Genomic DNA, 25939 nt, shown 5'->3' on the forward strand with positions numbered 1-25939 from the left:
GCCTCCAAAACATACAGAGAAACCCTGTCTCAAAAAACAAACAAACAAACAAACAAAAAAACCCACCCTAAATCAAGCCTGGGATTTGTCCTGCACAAGCAGGTTTGCTTTCCGCTGAGATTATGGAACAGGAAAAAAACATGTTACGTGTTACTAAAAAGAAAACTGAAACAAAATAAAGCAACAAGAACGTAGGATATGCTGCTAGAATAGAACTATATTGATTTAGCAAGGGCCGTGTAAAACCTGTAGCTAGGCCTTAACATTAAAGGAGTCTTGAGGCAGAGGCACACATCTCTAAGACGAGTTTCTGAGCTGTTCTGGGTTTCTGTGATTTGAGACTGCAGAAGTGGCACACCAACCATCTACGTGGAGTGTCATTTCGTGTCTGACGTTGAGAACAGTATGCAGATAACATCAGCACAGTGTTTCCGTTTTTTTTTTTTTTTTAAGTAGACCTGGTCATGGTAGCCTGTGTTCTTGCCCTAAGTGTACACTAAAGCTGCATTTGAAGTAGGCCACTTTCTTACCCGGTCATACCACTTATGACAACTACTTGGTGCTTGCTCAGCAATTTCAGAATCGTTTCTCTTTCTTCCCAAGCAGGCAGTGATTGTCTTTCCTGTAGAATTGAGTAGAACTGTCTGGAAGCCTAATAAAAATCAAGGAGAAGGCAGCGTTAAGTTACTTTTAGTTATCTCTTACAAAACTTAGCTTAGAACCTCACAGCCTTTCTGCTTTTTCTTTAGTAATTTGCTGTCATAGTTCAGAGATAGCAGGCCTGAATGTGGGGAGGGGCTGTAGTCTGAGTCCACAGTGGAATCAGAACAGCTTTCCACATTTGAATAAACTGAAAGGCATAAGCCTGTCTTGCTTAGCTCTTATCTGATCCTTCCCAATGGGGATATTTCTATCAACACTACAATAAAACCTTGTATGTCCACAGAATCAATTCACACATGCACTGTTCAATACAGTAACTCTGGCCACATGGAGGTACTGAGTTCTGGACATACAGAAAGCTCTTCTGAGGCACTGAACTTATTTTAATGAGTAAATATAAATGTGAATTACCAAAGCCTGTTAGGAGCTGCGCTCTATACTATATCAATCAACAAAACAGCAATTGCCAAAGCATTTTTTGGCCATTCACCATTACTATGTAAATTAGTTTCACAACTATTGATCAATACTCCAAACAACTGCATTGTGTGCTAATACTATGGGGGAAGAGAAAACAGATTGGAGGTGGCTAGGAGGGAAAACATCTAACATTCTATAGTATAGCCCAGGCTGAGGTGGGAAGAACAGAAGTTCAAAGTCACTCTGTGCTAGATAGTATGGGCTAGAGACCCTGTCTTAAAAAATAATGGTTTTTTTTTTGCATATATCCAAATGGCTAGATAAAGAATTTTTTGAGTGTTCCCATAGAATTGGTAAATGTGACAGATTAAGACTAGCACTAATATCATATACATGCATTGAAATGTCATACAAGAATGTATATGCCAACTGAAAATAAAGTTTTAGAGTCGAAGAGACAGCTCAGTGGTTAAGAGCCTGTATTGTTCTTTCAGAGGACCATAGTTAAAGTCCCAGTACCACATCAGGTGGCTTACAACCATCAGTTAAGTCTAGTTCCAGGGATCCAATGCCCTCTTCTGATCTGTGAAGGTACCTGACCTGCACACATGTGGTGCACATAAATTCACATAGATAAACCAAAAATGAATACAAAATAATACTCTTTAAAAGTAAAATAAAAATTTAAAAATGAAAAATAATTTGCTATACTTTGGAACAATATAGAATTATACTAATGTTATTTCCTGCAAATAATTTTATCATATAAATCTGTCATGATAATCAAATTGACTAAATAATTTTTCTGTCCCTATCATTTTATTTATGATATATATATATCATATATAAAATGATCTATTGGCATTATACCATATACCTGATAATATATAAAAATATGAAGACCACAGAAGGGTCCTTAGACATAATTTAATCTAATCCACAAACTCATTTAATAACTGCCTGTCGCCTTACATCCAACTGGGCCCTCCAAACTTACTTATGGTTTTTTTTTAAAGTAATCTTCATGTCAGTGTAAAAACAACACGGACTTCTGAGACAGTGGGCTTGAATCTCTGTTACCACTTACTGTCTACATGACCTCAGGTACATTATTTATCCTGCGAGTCTATGAAATGGCATACGAGTTTTTCCCCCTGCTCTTAAACAAGGATTTTTCTGATGTAAATCACAGTATTAATATCCCCTTCAAATATTAAATTAGTTACTGCTATTGGTATACACGTGGCACTTAATATTTGCCAGCTGAAGAAGTGTCCCTAAAGCACCTAGCACATGTGCCTGAATTTGCAGTAGCATGTAGAAAAGTCTACCACTCAGGGAATGGTGGCTCATACCTGTGCTATATAGCAAGATCTTTTTCCAAAAGGCCAAAAAAGTAAAGAAACACCAAAAACAAACAAGCAATCCCAGCTGGGTGGTGGTGGTGCTCGCCTTTAATCCCAGCACTCAGGAGGCAGAGGCAGAGGATCTCTGTGAGTTCAAGATCAGCCTGGTCTACAGAGTGAGTTCTAGGACAGCCTCCAAAGCTACAGAGAAACCCAGTCTTGGGATATTGGAGGGGGGAGGAAAAGGATGGATGTAAGGGGTGAGAGAAGAAAGAGTTTCAACCACACAGAGCAAACCAGATGCCAGGAGCAAGGATAGTCGAAGCCTCCCATTCTGAATTGTGCATCCAGACCTCAAGGTGGCGCTGCCCCTTGTACAGTACCTGTTTCATCCGGAACTGCCTGCAGATCTTACTGTTCTCAGCGTATATTGACTTTGCCGGCCACTCATATTTCTTGTAACTCTTTTTCTTAAGGTTCACGTAGCTTTCATTCTCCACTATAACTGGAACAGGACTCTCATCATCTGCACCCTCCTCCAGCTCTGATAACCTCTCCGCTTGCATAGAGTAGAAGGAAACATTTTCAGTTTGCCCTTTCTTTAGGAACCGGAGAAACTCACTAACAAAGTAACAACTTACACCATAAGACAAAGGAAACCCTGAAGCTTGAATCAAACAGTTCATTCATTTCCATACTACTTGAACCAAGGACTGAAAATGCTGAAGTGAGCTTTCTTCAAGAGCAAATGGTGCTAATAAATCAAAGTAACAGCAAAGCTTTATTTATTTATTTTTTGTGGTGGTGGGGGTGTTGAGATAGGGTTTCTTCATGTAACCCTGGAACTTGCTCTGTAGAGCAGGCTGGCCTCAAACTCAGAGATCTGCCTGCCTCTGCCTCCCGAGTGCTGGGATTATGTACCAAAAACAAACCTTTCAATTCAAGGAATTAACATGAATGTCTCAGCTATTCGCAAGTGTTCCCCAAATTTAATGGTATAAAATGACCCAAACGTCTATGAAATGCTTTTCTGATCAATGTAGTATGGTATATCCATGTAATGAATAGCACTCAACATAAAAAAAAGAATGGATACATACTATGGTATGCATGAACTCTGAAAACATTACGCTGTGAAAGCATCTAGTTTCCAAAAGCTTCATACCATAAGATTCCACTTCTATGGAATGCATAAGTAGGAAACCTTGTGAACATAGACTATGGAATAACAGTTGTTAGGGCTGATGATGGGGACTAATGAGTTCAGGTTTATTTCAGGGTAATCAGTAGTGGTAATAATTGTGCAACTCTCAAACATAAAAAAAACATTGAATGCTATCCTTTAAATAGGTGAATTTTATGGTATATAAATTATATCTCAGTACTGTTACTGAAAAGTAAAGACTAGGAATGAGTGCTTGCCTGGCATGAGAAAAGTCAGAGGTTCAATCACCAGGACTACCAAAAACAAACAAAACATAAAACTTTCCATGACTTAAAATTTGCTATTTCCCAATATCATGTATAGAAGCTGTTGTTCAGGAGCAATTCAGGGGCTGGGAAGCCCACCTAGTTAGCATCCACACATCAGCCTCACTGCTCTCTACTTACTGACATTTACCAGGAAACTCTGTTTCCCCTGGCAGTGCAGAGTCAAACCTTGGACCTCAGCACGCCAGGCAGACTCCCCACTGCTGAGCTCTCTCTCTAGCCCTTAGCCAGGAACGTTTTATGAAAGATGGAAAGTTGTATTTTTCCAGAAGACAGACAATAATCAATGAAAGTAAACCCTTTGATGAGCGCTGAAGAGGAGTTCATGGTGTAAGAATCTTCATGAGAAAGCTGGACAGAGCCAGCAGCTCACATAGACATTTACATTTAAGAATGCATAAACACAGCATTATTTTGATCAATTTGTTTTACTAGCCTAGAATATTAAAAAATAGGAGGGAATGGCTATCATATATAAAAAGTAAACACATGAAACCAAATTAAATGAGACATCAGGGGTAGTGTCAGGAACAAGGCCACAACACCTAGCCCAGTTGGCCAGCCCTGCCCATCACTCAGGCACGGTCCCTCTCTACACAGTCACCATAAACTTAAACATTACCCCAGGCTTCCTGTCTAGGGAGCGCAAACAAAGAGACACGGCTGGGTTCACAGTTCAAGGCAGGCACAGTGACCAGTCAGGGAATCCTCACCCAGCCTCATGTTTTACTTTTAAGCTTGTCCCTAACACCAACGTTTGACATACCTTCTGGAATTTGATATGAAAGAACAGAATGACTTGGTCTGCGGTAGGCAGGTTTAGCTGTCCTGGTCTCGGAAGGCTCCAGAGGGGAGTTCACAGGGGGATCACTGTACTTGTGACGAGTGCTTGTCAGTAACTTGGCAATCTCAGATTCTTCCTCTAAGAGGGTCATTAAGGAATACACAGCAGGCTCTGAGGTCTTTGCAAACTCCAAGGCCTTACCATAAAGGAACTCAGAAATATGTAAACGACAAGCCTGAGGTAGGTTCTCGTTGGTGGAATAGAGTGCTACAAGGGGAGCTTGGTAGGGGTACTTGTGGTCTTTAGAAAAGCGAATTTCAAGCTCATATAGAAAAGCAGTCTCGTCATCAGCATTAAGATGAGACTCATCTACGATTCTCTCTGCTCTCCCAATGATTTGATTTGGGGGTACTTCATGCTTGAATTTGCATTTTGATCCAAATTTACAGTTTCCTTTGAGGTAAAACCTACAGGTTTCAGGTGAAGTGTCCCGTACATTGTTGGCACTTCCCTTCTGCTTGGACTTGCAGAATTTATTTGTCAAATACTCTAGTTCCAGTCCAATGGTCCAGACTCTGTTCTGAATTCTCTCTATAAATTTTTCTCCACATATGGACCTGAGAGCAAGCACCTCTTCCTGCCTCTGCTCCACACACTCATGCAAGCTCATACGAGCAGCTGCCTCGGAGGGCCTCATCCTCTCTCCAAATGTCTCCGAAAAACACTCTTCCAGCAGATGCTCCAGCGCTGCCCCCAGATCTCCATCACAGATCCTCAGGGCCAAGTGACAGTGTTCAGTGTTGAAACCATACCTGGTGAGGACGAAACGTGGCAAAAACGCCGTGTAAAAAGTTTTACTATAGCACTAAAGTGGGATTCACTTAAATGCACACACATGAAGTTATCACTGTGAACAGCTACAGTCTGTACTTTCAAAGAGCATCTATGATAGCACTAACCCCTCCATCTTAAAACACAAGTTAGGCATATCAGGCTCTGCTGGTACCTCCATGACAGGCCTTCACAGGGAAGGTACTTGGGTTTATAACATGATGCAGCTGGCTTGATTCTTCCCAGCTTCCATAAGTGATAAGAGTGGTCACCTGGAAAGTTTTTGCACTGCAAACGGTGAGACAGCAAGCTCTGAAACAGAAGGCTCTACTTCTTCTGGGCCAATATATTCCCACGGGATGGGGTCAGGAAGAAAGGCAGGCCCTTGTCCAGCCGGCCAGCACTGCTCATCATCACACTCTGGCTCGTCATCCTCCTCCTCCCCAGAGATCTCTCTTCTAGAGAACAGGCATTTTCACAAATTAGATGTTAATGTCTCTTTAAGTCAGAGAAAAGTTCTGCAAGGGTCTAAGAATTTAATTTGCCGGGTGTTGGTGGTGCACACCTTTAATCCCAGCACTCGGGAGGCAGAGGCAGGCGGATCTCTGTGAGTTTGAGACCAGCCTGGACTACAAGAGCGAGTTCCAGGACAGCCTCCAAAGCCACATAGAAACCCTGTCTCAAAAAAAACCAACCAACCAAACAAACAAACAAAAAAGAATTTAATTCAAGGAACCAAGGAGATGGAACCCTGACTGCTCTTCACCTTAGTCTTATAGCAAACATTAATTTCTATCTTGGGAAATAGTATTTCTTAGGTATATACATGCCATCAGGTCCTATGTAAAGCCATTTATAGAAACAAATTATTTTTAACTCCTCAATAACCCTGCTATATATTCCTGGAGTCCCCATTTTTCAAATGATCAATTAAACCTCAGAGAGGACTAGTAACTAAGGTTACACAGAAAGGGGCAACATTACCCTAGACAGTCTAGCCCAGGGCCTATGCTCTCACACATGGAAGCCATCTCTTGCTCTACTTATTCCTATCTTTTTTCTTTAATGTATAGCCTCTTCTAAGTCTGAGACAATTCAAAGTCTTGTAGAGGACTTAGCCCTCACTAACTCTATCAAAGGATGTATTTATCTAATTACTGAATTGCTGAGAGAGCCTAGGCAAACTACTCATGATTTCAGCAAACAGAAAACTGAACAAACCTCAACTGATGAGTTAAGGTGCAATGGAGAGGCAGAGAGGAGGCAACTAAGATTTCAGAATGAAAACTCTTTCGCTTGGGCAGATAGGCACAATATTAATGCTTGCTCTAGGTGCTGGAGAGAGGACTCAGTGGTTAAGAGCACTGGTTGTGCTTTCAGAGGGCCTGGGTTCGATTCCCAGCATCCACATGGCAGCTCACAACTGTCTGTAACTCCAGTTCCAATGAACCTGATACCTTCTTCTGGCCTCTTCTGGTACCAGACATGCAAGTGGTGGACAGACATACAGCAGGAAAAACAGCCATATACATAAGAAACAAAGAACAACAAAAACTTATCTTGCTGGGGGGTTGGGTGAGTGGGTGGGAAAGCTGAGGCAGAAGGACTACAGTGAGTCTGAGGCCAGCCCGGGCTGCAGTAGCAAGAACTGGCCTCAATATTTGCTCTTAGAACAAGTCTTCTACTTGTTCATACAAGCTTTTAGCTGGAATGTTTTCAATAAAATCCAGACAACCCATATTAGCAAGACCCCAGGGAAAAAGAAAAATGAGGCAATCCATGTTACTGCTGGATACACACTCACTCTAAAACTGTGACTGGGCATTGCTCTTACATTTTTCTTGCTTCACTTCCAGACATCCTGCATATCAGATGTTTACATTAGGATTCTTAATAGTAGCAAAACTACAATTATGAAGTAGCATCAAAGTATTTTATGGTTGGGGGTCAGCACAGCATGAGGAACTGAATTAAACAGATTTGCAGCATTGGGAAGGTTGAGAACTGCTCTGCACTGCCACAATAACCAAAGCTGACCAGGCCTTTGCACTGCCACCGTGTTCTCAATATAAAACGGACTTAAATTAGATACTTTACTCGGATGCTGCGTCCGCACCCTGTTCCTGCAGGTCTCTCAGAAGGGCTTTCACCTTCTCCTGATTCTCTGACGTCATGTGCAGCGTCTGGAGAGGCACTTTGGCTCTGGGCTTCCACTTAGGCCGAGTCTCCCCTTTGCTCTTGTTACTGTCGCCGGGCCTGAATTAAAATCACATGCTCATGAGCAAAGCTTTGGTACTCTATCAGAGCTCCCACAGACTCACAACACACAAACAGCAGATGCAGGAAACAATGTGGAGAGAATGGATTTTCTACAGTATCTACTAGATCTCCTTAGCTACCAGTTAGCATTTTCCCAAACTCTTTTAATTTGAAAAGTTCCCAGCCTATTCTCTGATAGTCACAGTTTTGAAGAGCATAGTCCACTATCTTACAGAAAATCCACAATCTCAATTTGTCTCATCATTTCTTCAAAGTTTGTGTGGGAGGGGCCACATGCTCCTATGGAAAAAACCACTTATATACACATCCCTACACTTTACCGTCCTTCCTGATTGCTTTCTGTTTTCCTTTCTTTCATTCTTTCTTTTAGACAGGTCTGGTGGCATAGGCTGGGGTCAACTAGCTATGTAAGTATAGATCACCTGAGCTGGTCCACTGGCTTGCCTCCACCTCCCGAGTGCTGGGATAGCCGGTGTGGTCCACCATGCTCTGTCTCCATTCTTCATGATAAAGTCCATGCCTCTATTTGGACACTATGATTCATTTCAGCAGTTATCCTCATTTAGCCCCCATTTATCTCCCCTTACCTGGCACGGGGCTGTAACGGCCCAAAGACAAAAGTCCAATCTCCCCAGTGTCAGAAAGGCTTATATTGATGAGTAGCAACTGTGGCCAAAGTGACTGAAATGTCATACACCCGTGTCAAACTTCTGTGGTTTTCTCTATTATCCAAAGCAAAAGCCAAAATCCCTCTAATGGCCTATAGGGCCACCTGCAGTTGAGCTTCTCTGCTCTAACTGACCTTGCCCACTTACTCTTGTCACATGGCTTCTTTGCGCTTCCCCAGCCTTCTAAATGTAGTCCTGGCTTAGGGACTTCCAAGTTGCTTCATCTCCTCTGCCTTGAATGTTCATAGCTTGCTCTTTCCCTCTCTTCTTGTCCTTGTTCAAATGATACCTTCTTAAAGGACTTCACATGACAGCCACTCAATTATGGTATTTTATACACACATTACCCTGTTGTGGAATATTAGTTTAAGATGTGTTACATTCATCTGTACGATGGAATATTTGTTTAATGATGCAAAGATGAGTTGCATTCTTTTGTGCTGCATTTGTTTAATTCTGTAAAACCGTGTTACTTTGCCTGTCTAAAAATAAAGAGCTGAACAGCCAATAGCTATGCAGGAGAGAGTGGTAGGCGGGGCTGCCAGGTAGAAAGAATAAATAGGAGAAATCTAGGCTCAAGAGAGAATAAAAGAGAATAGCTAAAAGCAAGAAAAGGAGGAGAGGAGAATGCCAGGGGCTAGCCATCCAGTCACACAGCCAGCCATAGAGTAAGAAGGAAAGATTTGTAGAATAACGAAAGGTAAAAAGCCCAGAGGCAAAACACTGTTAAAGAGAAACGAGATCATTTAAGTTAGAAAAGCTGGCTAGAAACAAGCCAAGTTAAGGCCGGGCATTCATAAGTAATAATAAGTCTCCATGTATTTATTTGGGAGCTGGGTGGCAGGCTCGCAAAGAGGAAATACACCAACTACATTACCACACACATTACTCTACTTCACTTTTCTTCAGATCCTACAGCTTTTGTGATACACTTATGGTCCATTCTGTCTCAAATATCTTTTCTGGAGATAACGACAATGTTTTATTGCTACAGTTCTAGTCTATAAAACATTGCCCAGGGCATAGAAGGCACTCAAAAATAGTTGTGAATACCTGAACATTAATACTCTAAGACCTATCATGTATATACTTTGAAAGAAAAAGATCTGCATCTAACTCAGACGTCCGGTCTTAAGGTAGCAGATAAGGTGAAAACATACTTTGAAATGTCTCTGAAAATGCTTGGTGTGGTGGCTCATGACTAATAGCAGTAGAAGCTAAGAGACTGAAAAACTGCTGTGAGTTCTAGACTACCCTGGGCTACAGTGAAACCTTGTCAACCCCCCCCCAAGACATTACAATTACTTCTTCATAAGACATTGTTTGAGAGATATATTGTTCTTAATATGTCTATAATATCTCAAATAACTTTTATTTTATTTTACTTTGTTTTGAGACAGGGTTTTATTGTCAGCACTGGATGCCTTGGAGCTCACTCTGTAGGCCAGGCTGGCCTCGAACTCACATCTACCTGCCTCTGCCTCTTGAGTGCTGGAGTTACAGGCATGTACCACCAATGCCTGGCTCCATTTTTGTTTTTTTGGGCTTGTTTGTTTTTTTTTTTTTTTTGACAATGGAAAAACACGGACTCTTGGTGGGACACCTGACAATTGGACTATTTTGGTGCTCGTTAAGAACATATGTTTGAATCCTATACTCACAGACTCATTACAGTGACTCATTACAGATAGTCTAAGCAACTTACCTTTTGTTTGTTTCTCTTTTTCTTCTTTTCTGAATGCATACAGTTGAATTCACTGAGGCTAAAAGTATGTATGATCTATGATATCATCAAACCTTGTATCCACTTATATCCTTACGCATATTCAGATGAGCAATTCCTATGAATATGTTTATGTGTGTGATGATTCTAATGAAGTCTGCCTACCTCAAAGAATCCCTTATCAGTACAGTTTAGGAGTCAATGGAAATTTTATATTTATACTGTATAACATGTACTAGGAACATTTACCATATTTTTGGTTTTCTCTGTGTAGCCCTGGCTGTCCTGGAACTCACTCTGTAGATCACACTGCCCTCGAACTCACAGAGATCTGCCTGGCTCTGCCTCCCAAGTACTGGGATTAAAGGTGTGCACCACCACTGCCCAGTTACATTTACTTTTAAACACCCATTAGACTTACTAGAATTCTGTCAATTCATTAATGAAAAGCTGACTACGAGAGAAGGTTGCCTGTGCCATCTGTTATTGGCCACACACGAAATACCATCAGATAATGACTGATCTAGCCGGACAGCACGGAACCCACTAACTAGAAAGACACTATCAGATTGCATTTTGGGCTCTTTGATTTTTAACACAGACCTATGGAGTCTACAGAATACTTAAGATTCCAAACTTTGTTGTACTTTTATCTCTTCAGTATTTACTCTCTTAAAAACATTTAACACAATAGTAACATTACATTCAGTTCAGTATTACAACATAATTAAGGTCAGAATTCAACCTAGCTAAAAAAATAGTTTTAATTTACCACTGTGCTTTTAAAAAGTGATAGAGAGGGGCTGCCAGAAATTTAGAAGAGAACAATTAACTGTACCAGAATTACTCATTCCCACCCCCTTCTTGGCCATTGTTGTACTACATATTAGGGATTGAAACTGTTTCCATATCCCAATATTAAGGCAACATGGCCCACTGGGTAAAGATGCCCGCAACCAAACCTGATGAGCAGAGTTTGATCCCTGGGACCCACATGGTAGGAGAGATTCAACTCAATTCCCACAAGTTGTCCTCTGACCTCCACATGTACACAACAGCACCCACACACCCACACCCACACCCCCACCCACACCCCCACCCACACGATGTAGGGAATTCATAATGACCTGGGTGGGCGTTTTGATTCAGTGAAGACACAAAAGTCATCACCATCATCCCAAATTCTACTTGAGGCCTTTCTACCACCGCCGCCGCCGCCACCGCCGCCACCACCGCCACAGCCACCCCTGTGAGATTTATTCGTGTGACCCCTGTCTCCTCTTCCTCCTCTAGAAGATCCCTTTCCATCCCCTTTGCCTGGCTTGCCTTTTCTTCTTACGGAAGAACTCATTGTCACCTGAAAGACAAAAAAATTAACATAGAAACCATAAACCACATAAATACAGTAGTCCTTTTCTTGATCAAAGTAATGGATAAAGCCTGCTTTAAAGAAATAAAGAAAAATACACATTTTAAATGGGAGAGGCTAGAAGCAGAATAGCTAAATTGCTTCACATAAAATTAAGTTTTTTTTCGTTTTTTTCCAAGACAGGGTTTCTCTGTATTGTTTTGGAGACTGTCCTGGAACTCGCTCTGTAAACCGGGCTGGCCTCTAACTCACAGAGATCTGCCTGCCTCTGCCTCCTGAGTGCTGGGATTAAAGGCGTGTACCACCACTGACCAGCAAAATTAATTTTTTAAAAATACATGTACCTTAGGACTAATATTTAATAAACTCCTCTGACAGATTTCTTAACAAATAATGTATATCAGACATGTACATTCATAGAGGAAGTTAAGCACTCTCTCTCTCTCCTCTCTCTCTCTCTCCCTCTCTCTCACGCCTTTAATCCCAGCATCTGGGAGTTCCAGGACAGCCTGAGCTACACAGAGAAACACTGTCTCAAAACAAAACAAAATAAAAATATACAATAGACGCTAGAGAAATCATCAAAACTATACTAGAACTATTTAATGACTAATTGTAAAAGAAAGCACGATAGAGCATACTAGAAACAAAGGAACAGACACAAGACATAGTTAACAACCACCAGAATGTTATAATAGACATAAACTCCCACTACCTTAATTATAACAATTAATGTGAATGGAATACATAACCTAGGCTCATTAAATAATCCAGTCAAAAGACTGTCAGGTGCATTTTTTTTAAAGAAGGAACTATAAATTCAAAGATACAAACAAAAGGATGGAAAAGATGATTTAAATACCTGATAATTTATATTACAGATATATTATGTGCCAACATGAAATTACAGGGAAGATAGAAAGCTATGTGAATATCAGACAGAGAATAGACTTTAAAACAAAAAAAAAAGTTACTTGAGATAAAAAGGATACAGAAGGAACACATAACAATTATAAGCACATATGTACCTAACTATAAGAAACGGAGAAACAAACATTTAGTAACAGTAGCACCCATTTCCCATAATGGTAGAACAAGTTGAGCCGAAACAAAGAAGTCTTTTGTCTTTTTATTTATTTATTTATTTGTTTGTTTGTTTATTTGAGACAGGGTTTCTCTTTGTAGCTCTGGTTATACTGGTTCTCATCCTGCAGATGAGACTGGCCTCAAACTCAAATTCAAACTCAGAGATCCACCTGCTTCTGCCTCCCTCAGAGCTGGGATTAAAGGCGTGTGATATCATGCCCAGCTACCTCAATACATTTTTTTTTGTTGTTGTTTTTTGAGACAAGGTTTCTTTGTGTAGCCTTGACTGTCCTAGAACTAATTCTGTAGACCAGCCTGGCCTCAAACTTACAGAGATCTGCCTGCCTCTGCCTCCCAAGTGCTAGGATCAAAGGTGTGTACCCCCAATGCCCAGCCTACTTCAATATATATTTAGAAGCCAAAAGTAATACAAAACATGCCCTGTCACTAAAATAAAATTAGAAATTAAAAGCAGGCACAAATTGGTCAACTCACAAACATATGGAAATTAAAACTAGATTTCTTTGTATTTTTCTTCAAAATCCTTCATGGTTTTACGTATGTTTTGAATGTTTATTTTGTCTTCCTCTCCTACACCTAGGAAGCTCTTTGGAGGCATCAATTATGTCTATTCTGATTGCCACTGTACCTCTAGGATATGCAATATCTGGAAGAAAGCAGGAATTAAACATACTAGGGCATGAATGACTGAAGGTTAATGAATAATTTCTGTGAGAATGAAGATTCACTCATTAGTTTATTGAGTCTACAAACACTTATTGAACATATATGTGCCAGTTCTTGGGGATTTAACAGTTATGACAAAATTCATGCCATGTGAAGCTTACTTTCTCAAGGGCATAACAGGTAGTAAACAGAGGTATAATCAATTAAGACCTAGTCTGTTTTGCTCTGCTGAACAGAATACTTAAGACTGAGTGATTTATAAAGACTAAAGGTGTATTTGGGCTCACGGTTCTGAGCGTTAGGAAGTTCAAAGGACACTACATCTGAGCAAATGACAGTCAGAGCTTCATAGTAGGTCTTGGCAGAAGAAAAGAGGGGCAAGAAGGCTTAAGGAAGAGGCAAGACATGAGGGATCGCCTTACTGTACAATAACTATCTTTCTTGTGAGACTGACTTCTCTCCCTGGGGGTACCAATCTCTTTTAATTACTTAATCATCCTTAAGGAATCCAACTCCTAATACTGGTAATCAATTTCAACATGAGTTTCTTGTTTGTTTGTCTTGTTTTGTTTTTTGAGAGGGTTTCTCTGTGTAACTTCTCTGGCTGTCCTGGAACTTGTTCTGTAGACGAGGCTGGCCTTGAATTCACAGCAATCCACTGGCCTCTGTCTCCTGAGTGCTGAGATTAAAGGCATGCACCACCACTGCTGGCTCAACACAAGTTTTTTTTTGGGGGGGGGGCAGGGTTTCTCTGTGTAACAGTGCTGGCTGTCCTGGAACTCACTCTGTAGATCAAGCTGGCCTCAAACTCACTGAGACCTGCCTGCCTCTGCCCCTCAAGTGCTGGGATTAAAGGCCACCACTCTTGGCACAACACAAGTTTGTGAGAAGGCAAATAATATCCAAACTATAGCAACAAAAAATGGTTGCTCCCCAGAGGTGGAAGGTATCCTTTGCAGAAGACACCATGCACTTCAGACACAGGGCCCAGTAGAGTGGAGCTGGATCTGTCCTGAAAGCCTCCTCCAAAGACTAGTCTTCATGTATCAGAAAGTGTCATTCATGCAAACTTCCAAGGGAGAGAATCAAAGTCTTACCCAGCTTCAACATCTATGAAATACAACAACCAGCAAGGCACAATAAGCCTAAGGGGGCAATAGTGGTACGCATATCTTGGTGGTAACCAACAGCTCTCTACTTGGAATTAATGCCTGATCAACAAAGCAGAAATGGTGCCCAATACTGGAAACCTAGCCACTTACCCAGAGCCAGTGAAGTCATGCATCTTAGAGAACCAACAGCTGCCACTTAATTAATTCTAAATATTTATACCCATAGGTAAGTATAGTTCTTGACAGAATTCCTATGAGGGTACAGTTGGCCTTGCTTAAACCATTATCGATGAGCCACAGAGAGGAAATGTTTTGCTGAGACAGCCAGTCTCCCAAGACAGGTTGTGGCCATTGAGCAGATAGATCATATCAGAAGGGAGAGGGTACACTCACATAGACCCCCTGAAGCTGCATTAACTTTCTCATCCCCAAGCCTCTATTTAAACCCCAAGTATTCTCTTTCCTCCTCACAGATATCTCTTTCCTGTGGGAGAGTGTCTGTCCTTTGTTGTTTTAAATTAACAGTCTCATCTGCTGAGGTCAGACTCTGGTCCCTTTCTGTCTTCTTTCTCTCTACTATGAGCTTTGAAATTTAACAGTTCTCCCTCATTAAAGAAACCCCTTTTTGCAACAGACAAAACCATTACAGAAGATTACAATTGACCAAAATGCAGAGAACAAGAGATTGTGTGGTGCCCAGTCCCAACAGATACACCAATAACATAATTCCCACACTTGAGGTTCAGGGATCACTATGGAAGGTCAGAAGATTGTAAGAGAAGAGGAGCAGGAACTCTGTTGTGAGAGTGTGTCTCCTAGAAATACCAGTCAGGGTACACCAATGAAGCTTCATCAATATGGCTGCCTAGACAAGACCTGAATAACAATGGCACCAATGGAAATGCTAACACAGAAGGGGAAAGCTCACAGGGCCTCAACCCTAGACAAGAAACTACACGCAACTGGGAGAAGTTGAGAATGGGAGAGACCGTTTTCCTCAGGGAAGAGTCCAACTGGTTATTCAAAACCAAGTGGTCAACTTTGAGATCCTATACATGCAAGTAACAATATACGGACTGAGCAAGTAGTATTTCTTCATTTAGGAATATATATGTATATGCATATACACACATATACATACATATATATGTACACACACAAACATATGTACACATGTAACAATAAAAGAAAAAGAAGCCATGATTTAAGAGAAAGCAAGAGAGGGGTTGGAGAGAGGAAAAGAATTCAGCAGTGATGAAATTATAACTTCCAAAAACATAAAATTAGAAAAAAACCAAGGCTATTACAGAGTAGTTGACAGATGCCTCCCCAGATAACCTACACGAACAAATGGAAAGGAGTCATGAAATACTTGTGAATAGAACGCTCTGAGTAGCAGCTATGACGGATGCAAAGGTTTCAAATCCGGAACATTAATCAGAGGCCCTGGGATTGGATGTCAGGATAAGGCCGGAGTGTGTATGAGGAAAAACCAGTACCTCAATTAGGAAGCTAGTATAGTTGTTCAGGTTAGAGAAAAAAATGCAATGACTTAAAAAATTGGGCGAGGAGGCACAAATTGTTTACACCGACTCTCCACTGGCTCTAGATAGGAGGGGCAGGATGATGCAAAAGTACCTGAGGCAGGATGGGATGCTAACTCCCAAGTACCTGAGGCAGGATGGGATGCTAACTCCCAAGTACCTGAGGCAGGATGGGATGCTAACTCCCAAGAAGTAAGTGTTTCTGGTCTGGGCTAACAGTGCAGAAGGTATACACGGAACAGAGTAATCTGGCCTCAGTGGAATGCTGTCTGTGCCTTTAAGTCAAGCTTTCAACGCAGATAATTTTTGATAAAGTTTTAACTTATCTCCCCTAATACAACCTTGGCTGTGGCACCTGACTCCAGGCTGATTTAGGTTAGCAACAGTATCAGCTGCAGAGTGAAAGTTAGATAAAAGAAGGGTTTGGGATTTGAACCCAAGATTGTCGTTAGTTTTCGTATGAATGGCAGCTTCACTGGCAAATTGTTTATTAGCTAGCTCTGAAAGAGAACCCCCAAATGCCCAAACACCATAAACACAGAAACAAAACACAGATAATCCACTCTTTCAATGTAAAAGTTAAAACTTGCTGGGCAGTCGTGGTGCACGCCTTTACTCCCAGCACTCCGGAAACAGAAGCAGGTGGATATTTGAGTTCCAGGCCTGCCTCGTCCATAGAATGAGTTCTAGGACAGCCAGGACTACAAAGAGAAACTTTGTCCGGGGGAGTAGGGGGTGGCTAAAATTCATTATGTTAATTTCCCTCTAACTCCAGACTCCCCTCAAGGTGAGAACATTTAAGTCCAAACTAAAGTTCTCTAAAGACAGCAGATTAACAAGCATTCACAATAAATAAACAAATAAAATAAAGGTGACTAAGAGAATGACACAAATTGAATTCTGTGATGCTGTACATCAATAATTGCATACTATTTTTGTGTTTTTTTTTAATTTAGGAAGGAAGAAAAACACACACACATCAAACACCTCATCACCCAAACCACCCATACACTAAGAAACCGTCAGAAAAGGCCAAAAGATCCCAGGTTGCCTCACACCGACACACAAAAGGTTACATTTCCAACTTGAGCTGTGATTTCCGCACAAAAATCTGAACCCAGATTTACTGGCTATAGTGGCATCCAATACCACATTACCAGACGTTTTCTATAGAATGCAGATTAGGTTGTGAAATCCGCAGGGGGAAATTCCACAACCTGGGAAGACCTCGTCTTTCTTTACCACAGACACTGGCCCTAAGCGGCTCTGAAAGGCTCCTTTGTTTCACACCCAAGTTTGGCTCCCACGTACAGCAGCATCACCGGGCTGGAGTGATGAAAACAGAGCCCACTCCACTTGCCTCCCAGGCAAATCTGATTCCTGCGCGTCACCCAGCTCCATCCGTTCACCTAGTCACGCCAGGGTCCTCTCTCCAACACACATCTTCTCCAGCCCCTTCCCCAAATAGTCCCTCGGGTCGCCACGGAGCAGCAGACAGGAAACGGGGCTGCAGCCCCTGCAAAGCAGCCCCGCTCGGCGCCTGGGGCGCGGACAGCCTCGGCTGCAGGTCCCGGGCTCTCTGGGATCCCGCCCGTCCCGGCTCGCCGGCCCGGAGCAGAGGGACGGCCCCCGCATGTGATCACTGGAGAAGGGGAGGCGGCAGGCGAGCCCGGCAGCCCCGGCCCCGGACGGCCCCGCGCACGCCACGTCGGGCCGTACCTGGCTCGTAGAGTCGCCGGCCGCGGCACTCAGGAGGCGGCAGCCAGGGTCGGGGTCCGAGCTGGGCTCCGCCTCCCTCTCGGACCTCACCCGCAGTAGCCGCCCCGCCCGAGCCTCTTCTGATTGGCTCCTTGCGCGTTTGCTTCCGGACGAGAGGTCGCCCGGTCGCCCCAGCAACCGAGCCCCGCTGTGTCCTAGCGCCCGGCTGCCTCTAAGGCCGCAGAGCTGGCGAGCCAGGGGGAATCGCAGAGTCGCGATAGTCTGACCTCCACGTCTCCGTCCCGTGAGTGCGCCTCCTCCGCGGGGGAAGGGCGCCTTTCCCCGGAGCGCGTGGGGCCGGAGCCAGCCGCCGCGTCCACGCCGGGGCGGAGGCGCTGCGGCCTCCCGGCGTCTGGGACCCCGGAGAGACGGCTCGGGCCTCCGCGTCTGCTGTTGGTTCGCTAGTCTGTCGTCCCGGATTTGTTTCCTGGACGGTGCCAGACCGCAGCAGTCAGAGGTTTCTTGCTAGCTCACCTGATCCAGAGTGTGGGAACGTCTCCCCTTTATTTAGAGAAGATTTTGTTAGTTTCTGTGGATAGATAAAGCCTTACGTATTTAATACACTGAAGTTACCCCTGTGCAGATGGAAAACAAAGTTTAAAGTTTCTAGACGAAGCCAGGTGTTTGGTGCACGCCTTTAATCCCACACTCGGGAGGCAGAGGCAGGCGGATCTCTGTGAGTTCGAGGCCAGCCTGGTCTACAGAGCGAGTTCCAGGACAGCCTCCAAAACAATACAGAGAAACCCCGTCTCGAAAAACAAAAACTTTCTAGGCTGCGGATTTCTGCACAATGCCTACTCAACACGGTAAAACGGGGTACTCCCCATCCCCCACAAGTTGAAAGCACACCTGAATTTTTCAAAAATTCAAATTATACTTGTATATATCTTTACATAAATCTATTTGTAAATCTATATAAAGACAAATAGCAGTATGTTATGCATTGATAATAACAGCAGCGTTTCCAGGGGCCGAAGTCATCTGAACAAAATTGTGACGTCCGGCATCACCTTAAAATCAGAACAAGGCAAACAAACAAACACCACCAAACAACCAGGAATCAGCACAGGTTTGTGACTGCTAAGGTACCGGCACCGTGTTTTTAAATTTTTTTATTAGCTTCCCAGTCATCGTTTGGAAAGAAAGCATTCTGAGTGATAATTAAAACTATCTTGAAAAAAGCTACTGTTGCATATCCTAAAGCAGAAATAAGATATTTTTACTTCCACAGAAGTGTGATACATTGCTGCCCCACATTGTAACACTAGGGGACACTAACGGCGTTTTAGACTTGATTGCACTTTTCCAGCAGAGGGCCTAAAGGACGGTGCTCCCTTAGATGGGGTTTCCTCGATGTGTCGGCCCAGGACAAAACGTTCCTTTCTCATGAATATCAGCCAAAAGCCATCACTAAAAGCAAACACACACACACAAAGGAAAATATACCCCCAAATAAAACTGCACAAGACACGGAAACCTGAAGAGTGGTTGAGGGCTCCTTGCTCCGTTTCTTGTGTGATCAGTTGTATTTAGTAGTGTCCTGCTTAACAGGAGCTTAATGGTTGTGTCTTGAGGCCATAGGGTGGTCATTATTTTACTTGAAGTGAGTGTGATAGGATACCAGACACACAAGCATTGTTTTAACAGGACCCTAAATTCTGAGAATAGAAGAGATTCGGAATGAGAAGAAATAAGAAAGACTTTGGGAGAGAGGCTGTATCTGAGCTAGGGCAACAGAATAACAATATGTAGACTCTACAGGGTTAGACACTAGCCTTCATGGCTTATATAATAGGTTCATCCATTAAGTTAGTACAAAGATGAGGATTGAGGTGTAAGCCATTTGCTTTAGGCCAGAGAAAACAATGGCGTCTAGGAAGTCTAATGCCAGAGCAAGGACTCCAGAATGAGTGGTAGTTTGTCAACCAAAGAAGACATGCCTGGTGCAGGGAGAGTGCATGGCTCCTGTGGGTACTGCAAGCAGAACTGATAATCTGATGAGCATTGCTGAACACTTAGAAAGCGGTCGTGTCTATGTCCCTTTCCCAACTTCATATTTTGAAAATATCTGTTTCCAGTTGAGAGCTACACTGATCTAAGACTTTTCCTGAGGCTTTCGATGTATGGAGAAAGAACATGTCCTCAAAACTGGGGGTGGGTGGGTGGGGGTTGTGGTGTGGGGGCGTGGTGGTGGGGGCATGCTTGGCAGAGCCAGTAATAGCCTAGGGCCAGGGTCCTTGAAGCTTTCTGATGTATAAAGACAGAAGACAGTGCCTTGTCTAAAACAGGGAACATGTTTGGCAGAGCTGGTAATGACCTGGGATCAGGGCCTTGGGGGAGCTGTGGCTTTGGAGCAAGAACCGGATTCTTTCCATCCTAAGGGGCTATGGTTATCAGAGCCAAGGCCATATTCTGAACAATAAAAAAATAATAGTACTTGGGGCTGCAGAGATGGTTCAATGGTTAAGAGCACTGGTTGCTCTTGCAGAGGACATAGGTTCAATTCCCAGCATCCACTTGGTAGCTTACAACATCTGTAACTTTGGATCCAGGAAATCTCATGCCCTTTTCTGAGTTCTGAGGAGGAGCCAGGCATGCATGTGGCATGTACACATAAAGTAAATAAGTCTTTAAAAACATGTCTGTACTGTTTTTTCAGAGGAGCTGCCTTCAGATCCCAGCACCCACATGGTAACTCACAACCCCCTGTAACTCCAGCTCTAGGGTATCTTTTGCTCTCTTCTGACTTCTAACGGCACCAAGCAGGGATGTGATACACACACACACACACACACACACACACACACACACACACTTAGGCAAAACACCCATACACACAAAACAAAACACCTTTCTTTCTTTTCTGTTTTTAAGACAGGGTCTACTTAGTGAGTTCAGTTCAGTTAGGGCTTACATTAATGAGATCCTGTCCCCATCAAAAAGTTAATTTATACTAATAAGATTTTAAAAATAAAAATAGATCATGTAGCAAAATTACTTATGTTCTCAGGACCTTACACCAGACAATGGAAATGCCAGCCAGGAGGTGCTTGCATCGTGTGAGGGAAGTCTCTTTTATAGTGCTGAAAGCACATTTATTATAGGTTTTGTGACACTGAAGTCTTTAAACTTACCTTTACTTTCTTCACTCTCTTAAAGCATCTTCAGAAGTGTATAAGATAAAGTTTATATTTCCAAATGGAGACAAGTATGGTAAGCATGCATTTCAATTATGTTTTCATTCAGGAAATTCAGTAGTTTAGAAGTTTAAAAGCAAGACCAGCTCATTTTATAAAACTGTTATTGGCATATTATCTCACTTAAATGAAGTAACAGACATCCTAATAGATGCATAGATATTTAAATCAAAACTGTTACATCTAGGCGTGATGCCTTAGAAACCTGTGGAATCTGTCTTCCATTCTGGCCCCTAGTTTTTGTCCTGTGAAGCTGGAAAACGAAGGACCAAGCAAGCCCCCATGGGGTGGGGGCTGGTTGTAAATAGGCTTTGACATAACTATTACGTTGCCCTAGTCCACCTCCCCATCTCAGAGCTCCAGCAGGCTCCCTTCCTCATTAGACGGTGACTGCACAAGAGCGTCTTCTGGAATCTATGAGAGAAATGGGTCAGGCATCCACACCACTCCTGACGGCATCATCTACACAGGAAGCTGGAAAGACGACAAGGTAACATTGCTCTCCTTATTTTGCTAGTGGATAATCGAGCCTATGGGTTAAATGATTCTAAGCAGTTGATTATTAGTAAAGATAGTTTAGCAACTCATAGCTGTAATGGCATTTTGTAGGAAACCAAGGCGCGAGGGTCTCAGGTTCCTGGCCTGCATAGGGAGACCTGTGTTTAAACTAGACTCGATAATGAAGATAAATGGTTTTAATTAGCATCTCTTATTCTATACATAATATTAAGCTCATGAAGAGAACAAGCATTATTATTATTTCCTCAGCTTCCATTCAGTGAATAAGGCCAAACATATTAATTTTTTCCACTTAATCTTGACAACCTCCTTTTTTATAGATGAGACAAGTCAGACTCAGGTTTCTTGTACAGATGGTAAAGTAGGAATGTGTGCCCAGCTCTACTTGAATACAAGTTCACATTGAAAAAAATCATTATAGCAGGGCATTGGTGGCGCACGCTTTTAATCCCTGCACTCAGGAGGCAGATGCAGGCAAATCTCTGTGAGTTCCAGGCCAGCCTGGTCTACAGATCGAGTGCCTGTATAGGCTCGGAAGCCACACAGAGAAACCCTGTCTCCAAAAACCAAAAAAATAAAAAATATCATTATGTCCGTGTATGTATGTGTGAGTGATATGGCATATATGAGTTGGTTCACTCCACCATATGAGTGTCTGGGATGAAAGCTGGCTTATCAGGCTTGAGCAAGTAGGCTTACTCACCGAATCTAGCTTTCTACTCTAGACTCAGCCCTCGTGTGGGTACTTTTCCCACTGAGCCACACTCTACCCCAAATTCACATTATTACTATTATTACTATTAGTATTATTATCATTATCTTCATTATTATTATTTTGTATTTTTCAAGATAGAGTTTCTTTGTTCTTCACTCTGTAGACCAGGCTGGACTCTGAGATCTGCCTGTGTGTGCTTCCCTAGTGCTGTGATTACAGGTGTGCGCCACCACTGCCTGGCCAAATTCACATTCCTGACTACTCTGTAGTGTTTCCTGAAGTGGTGACACCAGCTGTTATTTGAGGCCTCTGACACACTTAGGTATCTTGAGGACCCTGATTATCATCACCTTGGCCCTCCGAATGTTCAGATACCCTAGATCCAGAACATTTGAGTTAGTAGACTTCACAGAAAGAATAACAGTAAATAAGAATAATGGTAAATAAGTAAGGGGAAGAGGAAGGCTGAAAACGTCTGCTCTTGTGACAGCAAGGGGTGACACAAAGATGATAAAGGTAATGTTGCTGATAGGCTTGTGTGTATAGTGAAGGCTAGTTTCTGAGCATTCCCTTTCTTACAAACAGATGAATGGATTTGGAAGACTTGAGCATTTTTCAGGAGCTGTGTATGAAGGACAATTTAAGAACAACATGTTTCATGGACTGGGAACTTACACATTCCCAACTGGGGCAAAGTACACCGGGAATTTCAATGAAAATAGGTAACCTGAAAATTTAAGAACTACAATTCTAAAAGATTCACTTTAGTTGTGCTTGGTAAATAGTGTATTTAATTAATGCTTTAGCATTTGTGACATATTTAGTCTCCACAAAAGGCTGAGTTATGGGAAGCTGCGACCATTATAGCTTTCTAAAATGGAATATCATTTTTTGTAAAGATTATTGGCTATCCCCACCCAGCCAGCCAGGGTTTCTCTGTATAGTCCTGGCTATCCCAGAACTCACTCTGTACACCAGGCTGGCCTTAAACTGAGATCCACCTGACTCTGCCTCCCAAGTGCTAACTCTAAAGGCATGTGCCACCACACCTGACTGATTATTATGCCTGTTTTGTTTTTCTTTTCTTTCTTTCTTTCTTTTTTTTTTGAGTTTCCAAAACAGGGTTTCTCTGTGTAGCCCTGGCTGGTCTAGAACTGATCTGTCTGTAGATTAGGCTGGCCTTGAACTCACAAAGATCCTCCTGCCTCTGCCTCCCAAGTGCTGGGATTAAAGGTATGTGCCACTACCACCCTGGATTTGATTATTAGACTTTTATATAGCCTCTGTGGTCTCTGTTAGTGTAGAGTGAGTGGAAAATGTATTACTATTGAGCAAATTTAGCCCAAGAATAACTTTAATTTAAAGTATCTCTATTTGTATTTGTGAAAAAGTAGGGCTGTGGTTAATTTCATAATGATTTATTTCATTCTGACATGATGTGCGTGATCATTTTATTATGCTAATTTTAAAGTTTAAGAAAAACTAGACAATGTTAAAACTAGAAACATACCTACCGTTATCATTTCTGAGCACATGATTTCAGGAAAAAGAAGTGAAATGAGCATAAGTTAACTTTATAAACTTAATCTCACTTAATACCATTCCACTGGAAAGTTTAACTTAGTGATACCATGCTTGTGTAGCAAGTATAAAGCTTTAGGTTCAAACCCTAACATCACATAAAACTGGGCATGGTGTACGTGCCTGTAATCCTGGCACCTGAGAGTTGAAGGCTCAGAAGTTCAGTGTCAGCCATGACTTTGTGGAGAGTTTGAGGCTAACCTGTGCTACATGAGACGCTGTATCAAAAAGGAAATAAAGTTCACTTATAAATATTTGATGGGGAAAGTCCTTCTGTGTATATGTTTGTCTTATTGGTTGGCCAATAGGGAAGCAAATTAGGTGGGAGTAGGAGTCAAGGAGGATTCTGGGAAATGTAGTCAAGAAGAGAGTCCCCATATGATACAGGGTAGAGAGGATTCAGGAGGCTGGTGTTCTCAGTAAGATAAGACCTTGTAGAATTTTTTTTTTTTTGGTTTTTCGAGACAGGGTTTCTCTGTGGCTTTGGAGGCTGTCCTGGAACTCGCTTGTTAGTCCAGGCTGGTCTCGAACTCACAGAGATCCGCCTGCCTCTGCCTCCCGAGTGCTGGGATTAAAGACATGTGCCACCAACGCCCAGCCCTTGTAGAAATATTTATATTAGTAGTTGTGGGTTAATAGTTAAGACAGAACTAGCCAGTGAGAAGCCCTGGACATTGGCCAACAGCATTGTAACTAATAGAGTCTCTGTGTGTTTTTGGGGTTGACATGACTCTGAGACTAGGCTGGCAGGAAGAATGCTCATTACAAATATCCCTTTCGAATACTAAAAATGAAAATTCTACCTAATTGTTATGAAGTCAGTGTGGATACATTTCTAAGTGGACAGAATGGTATTCATATCTTTTGACCCCAGTTTTATAACAAGGACACACAACTGCTTCCATTGATATTAATAAAGGGAGAAAAAACAACAGTTTGCATATATGAGTCCATTTCCCCACTCTGGTGGGGCCAAAGGAATACTACCCAAGCACAGTGCTGCAAGCAGAGCTGGCGATGCAGATATCTGTTAAATAAATGAATGTTTGGGTTGAGCCAATAACCAATATACAGTTTTCAAGTTTGAGTTGATTGTTTGATTTTATGAAAAGTTAGTTCATCTAACCTGAAACTGTGAGCACCAAAATGTGCATAGATACAGTGTTTGTTTGAAATAGTGTGTTTTCCTAGTATATGAGCGCAGGGCACTGAGTCTCAATAGAAATTGGAAGCAGAAAGGTAAAGTGCCTTAGACTGGATGTGTATATATATAGTATACCAGGCCAGCTAGCTTGTGTCTGGATGAGCAAGCTCACTTGTCGCTTTTGCAGGGTGGAAGGTGAGGGAGAGTACACTGATATCCAAGGCCTGCAGTGGAGTGGGAGCTTCCACTGCACAGCTGCTCCCGGCCTGAGACTGAAGCTCTACATGTAGACATGCTGCACTAATGCCAAGATGTGGCCACTCCAACTCCCCTGTATGCAAAGCAACCACCCCTCAGCTGAAGTGGCCTACACCCCTCTGTAAGTTCCAATAAAACTGTCACTCACTTATGCTTTTGTGAATTTGTGTGTGCATGTGTGTGTGTTCCTGTGCATATGTGTGAATATGTGCTTGTTCGTGTGTGCGCGCGTGCACTGTCCGTGCAGTTGTATGTGGAAGCCAGAAGTTGATGTCAAATGTCCTTTCAATCCACTTCTCACCTAAAATTTTTTTTTGAAGACAGGGTCTCTCTATATAACTCTGACTGTCTTAGAAGTTACTATGTAGATCAGGCTGGTCTCAAACTCACAGAGATCTGTTTGCCTCTGCCTCCCCGAGTGCTGGGATTAAAGGTGTGTATCATCACCACCCGACATTGAATTCTATTCTTATTAGCAAATAACTTTATAAGTTGTGTGAATCAATTCAAAGTTTGTGCATTTGTAGAAATGGAGCAGTGCTAATCAGATCATCGCTAAGTCAATTTCTAGCTCCGTACCTCAGTTTTTGTGAACCTTCCCTTCCGTTTGTGCTTTCAGGGTTATTTTGGAAGAAAAACATTTTTCATGAGTTATCTTATATGGTTATGCAATCAGTTGCTCACCACCAAATTGATTTACTGTTGAGGTGAAGCTTAACATGAAATCTGTCTTTTAACTAGAACCGAAGAGCACTGCGTTGTT

General features: G+C 42.3%; 2 protein-coding genes across 14 annotated transcripts in view; one reads left to right on the forward strand and one right to left on the reverse strand.

Annotated features, from left to right (window-relative positions):
* Positions 1 to 17831, reverse strand: part of Dhx57 (DExH-box helicase 57) — a 50522-nt gene extending 32691 nt beyond the window's left edge. The window contains exons 1-7 of one of the 6 annotated variants that reach the window (XM_040730846.1): positions 17724 to 17831; positions 11334 to 11563; positions 7633 to 7791; positions 5808 to 5993; positions 4687 to 5516; positions 2813 to 2988; positions 531 to 652 (exon numbers count right to left, since the gene is read on the reverse strand). In XM_040730846.1, coding sequence (XP_040586780.1) covers positions 531 to 652; positions 2813 to 2988; positions 4687 to 5516; positions 5808 to 5993; positions 7633 to 7791; positions 11334 to 11557 — 1697 coding nt within the window. In that variant the 5' untranslated portion in view covers positions 11558 to 11563; positions 17724 to 17831. Of the gene's footprint in view, positions 1 to 530; positions 653 to 2812; positions 2989 to 4686; positions 5517 to 5807; positions 5994 to 7632; positions 7792 to 8630; positions 8854 to 11333; positions 11564 to 17315; positions 17686 to 17723 lie in introns of those variants that run through there. The other 5 variants (XM_040730848.1, XM_040730847.1, XM_040730845.1 and 2 more) reach the window with 5 other exon arrangements.
* Positions 17832 to 17872: 41 nt separating this feature from the next.
* Positions 17873 to 25327, forward strand: Morn2 (MORN repeat containing 2). 8 transcript variants are annotated; one of them, XM_040730860.1, is made up of 7 exons: positions 17873 to 18006; positions 18731 to 18831; positions 20773 to 20826; positions 20922 to 20975; positions 21297 to 21449; positions 22779 to 22915; positions 25106 to 25327. In XM_040730860.1, the coding sequence occupies exons 4-7, from the start codon at positions 20961 to 20963 to the stop codon at positions 25206 to 25208; spliced, it is 408 nt and encodes a 135-aa protein (XP_040586794.1). In that variant the 5' UTR covers positions 17873 to 18006; positions 18731 to 18831; positions 20773 to 20826; positions 20922 to 20960; the 3' UTR covers positions 25209 to 25327. The 8 variants fall into 8 exon arrangements, with proteins under 8 accessions (XP_040586794.1, XP_012971393.1, XP_040586796.1 ...); XM_040730862.1 differs by having other exon boundaries at positions 17874 to 18006; positions 21315 to 21449; XM_013115939.3 differs by lacking the exon at positions 20773 to 20826.
* The last annotated feature ends 612 nt before the right edge of the window (positions 25328 to 25939 follow it).

Source organism: Mesocricetus auratus, unplaced genomic scaffold, assembly GCF_017639785.1.
Source record: "Mesocricetus auratus isolate SY011 unplaced genomic scaffold, BCM_Maur_2.0 Super-Scaffold_100024, whole genome shotgun sequence".
NCBI classification, from domain to species: Eukaryota; Metazoa; Chordata; class Mammalia; order Rodentia; family Cricetidae; genus Mesocricetus; species Mesocricetus auratus.

Excerpts from the sequence above, each read along its gene's own strand:
- Morn2 (XM_040730860.1), top strand. Across the intron at positions 21,450-22,778 it reads GAAGCTGGAAAGACGACAAG|ATGAATGGATTTGGAAGACT; the intron begins GTAACATTGCTC and ends TCTTACAAACAG. Across the intron at positions 22,916-25,105 it reads GGGAATTTCAATGAAAATAG|GGTGGAAGGTGAGGGAGAGT; the intron begins GTAACCTGAAAA and ends TCGCTTTTGCAG.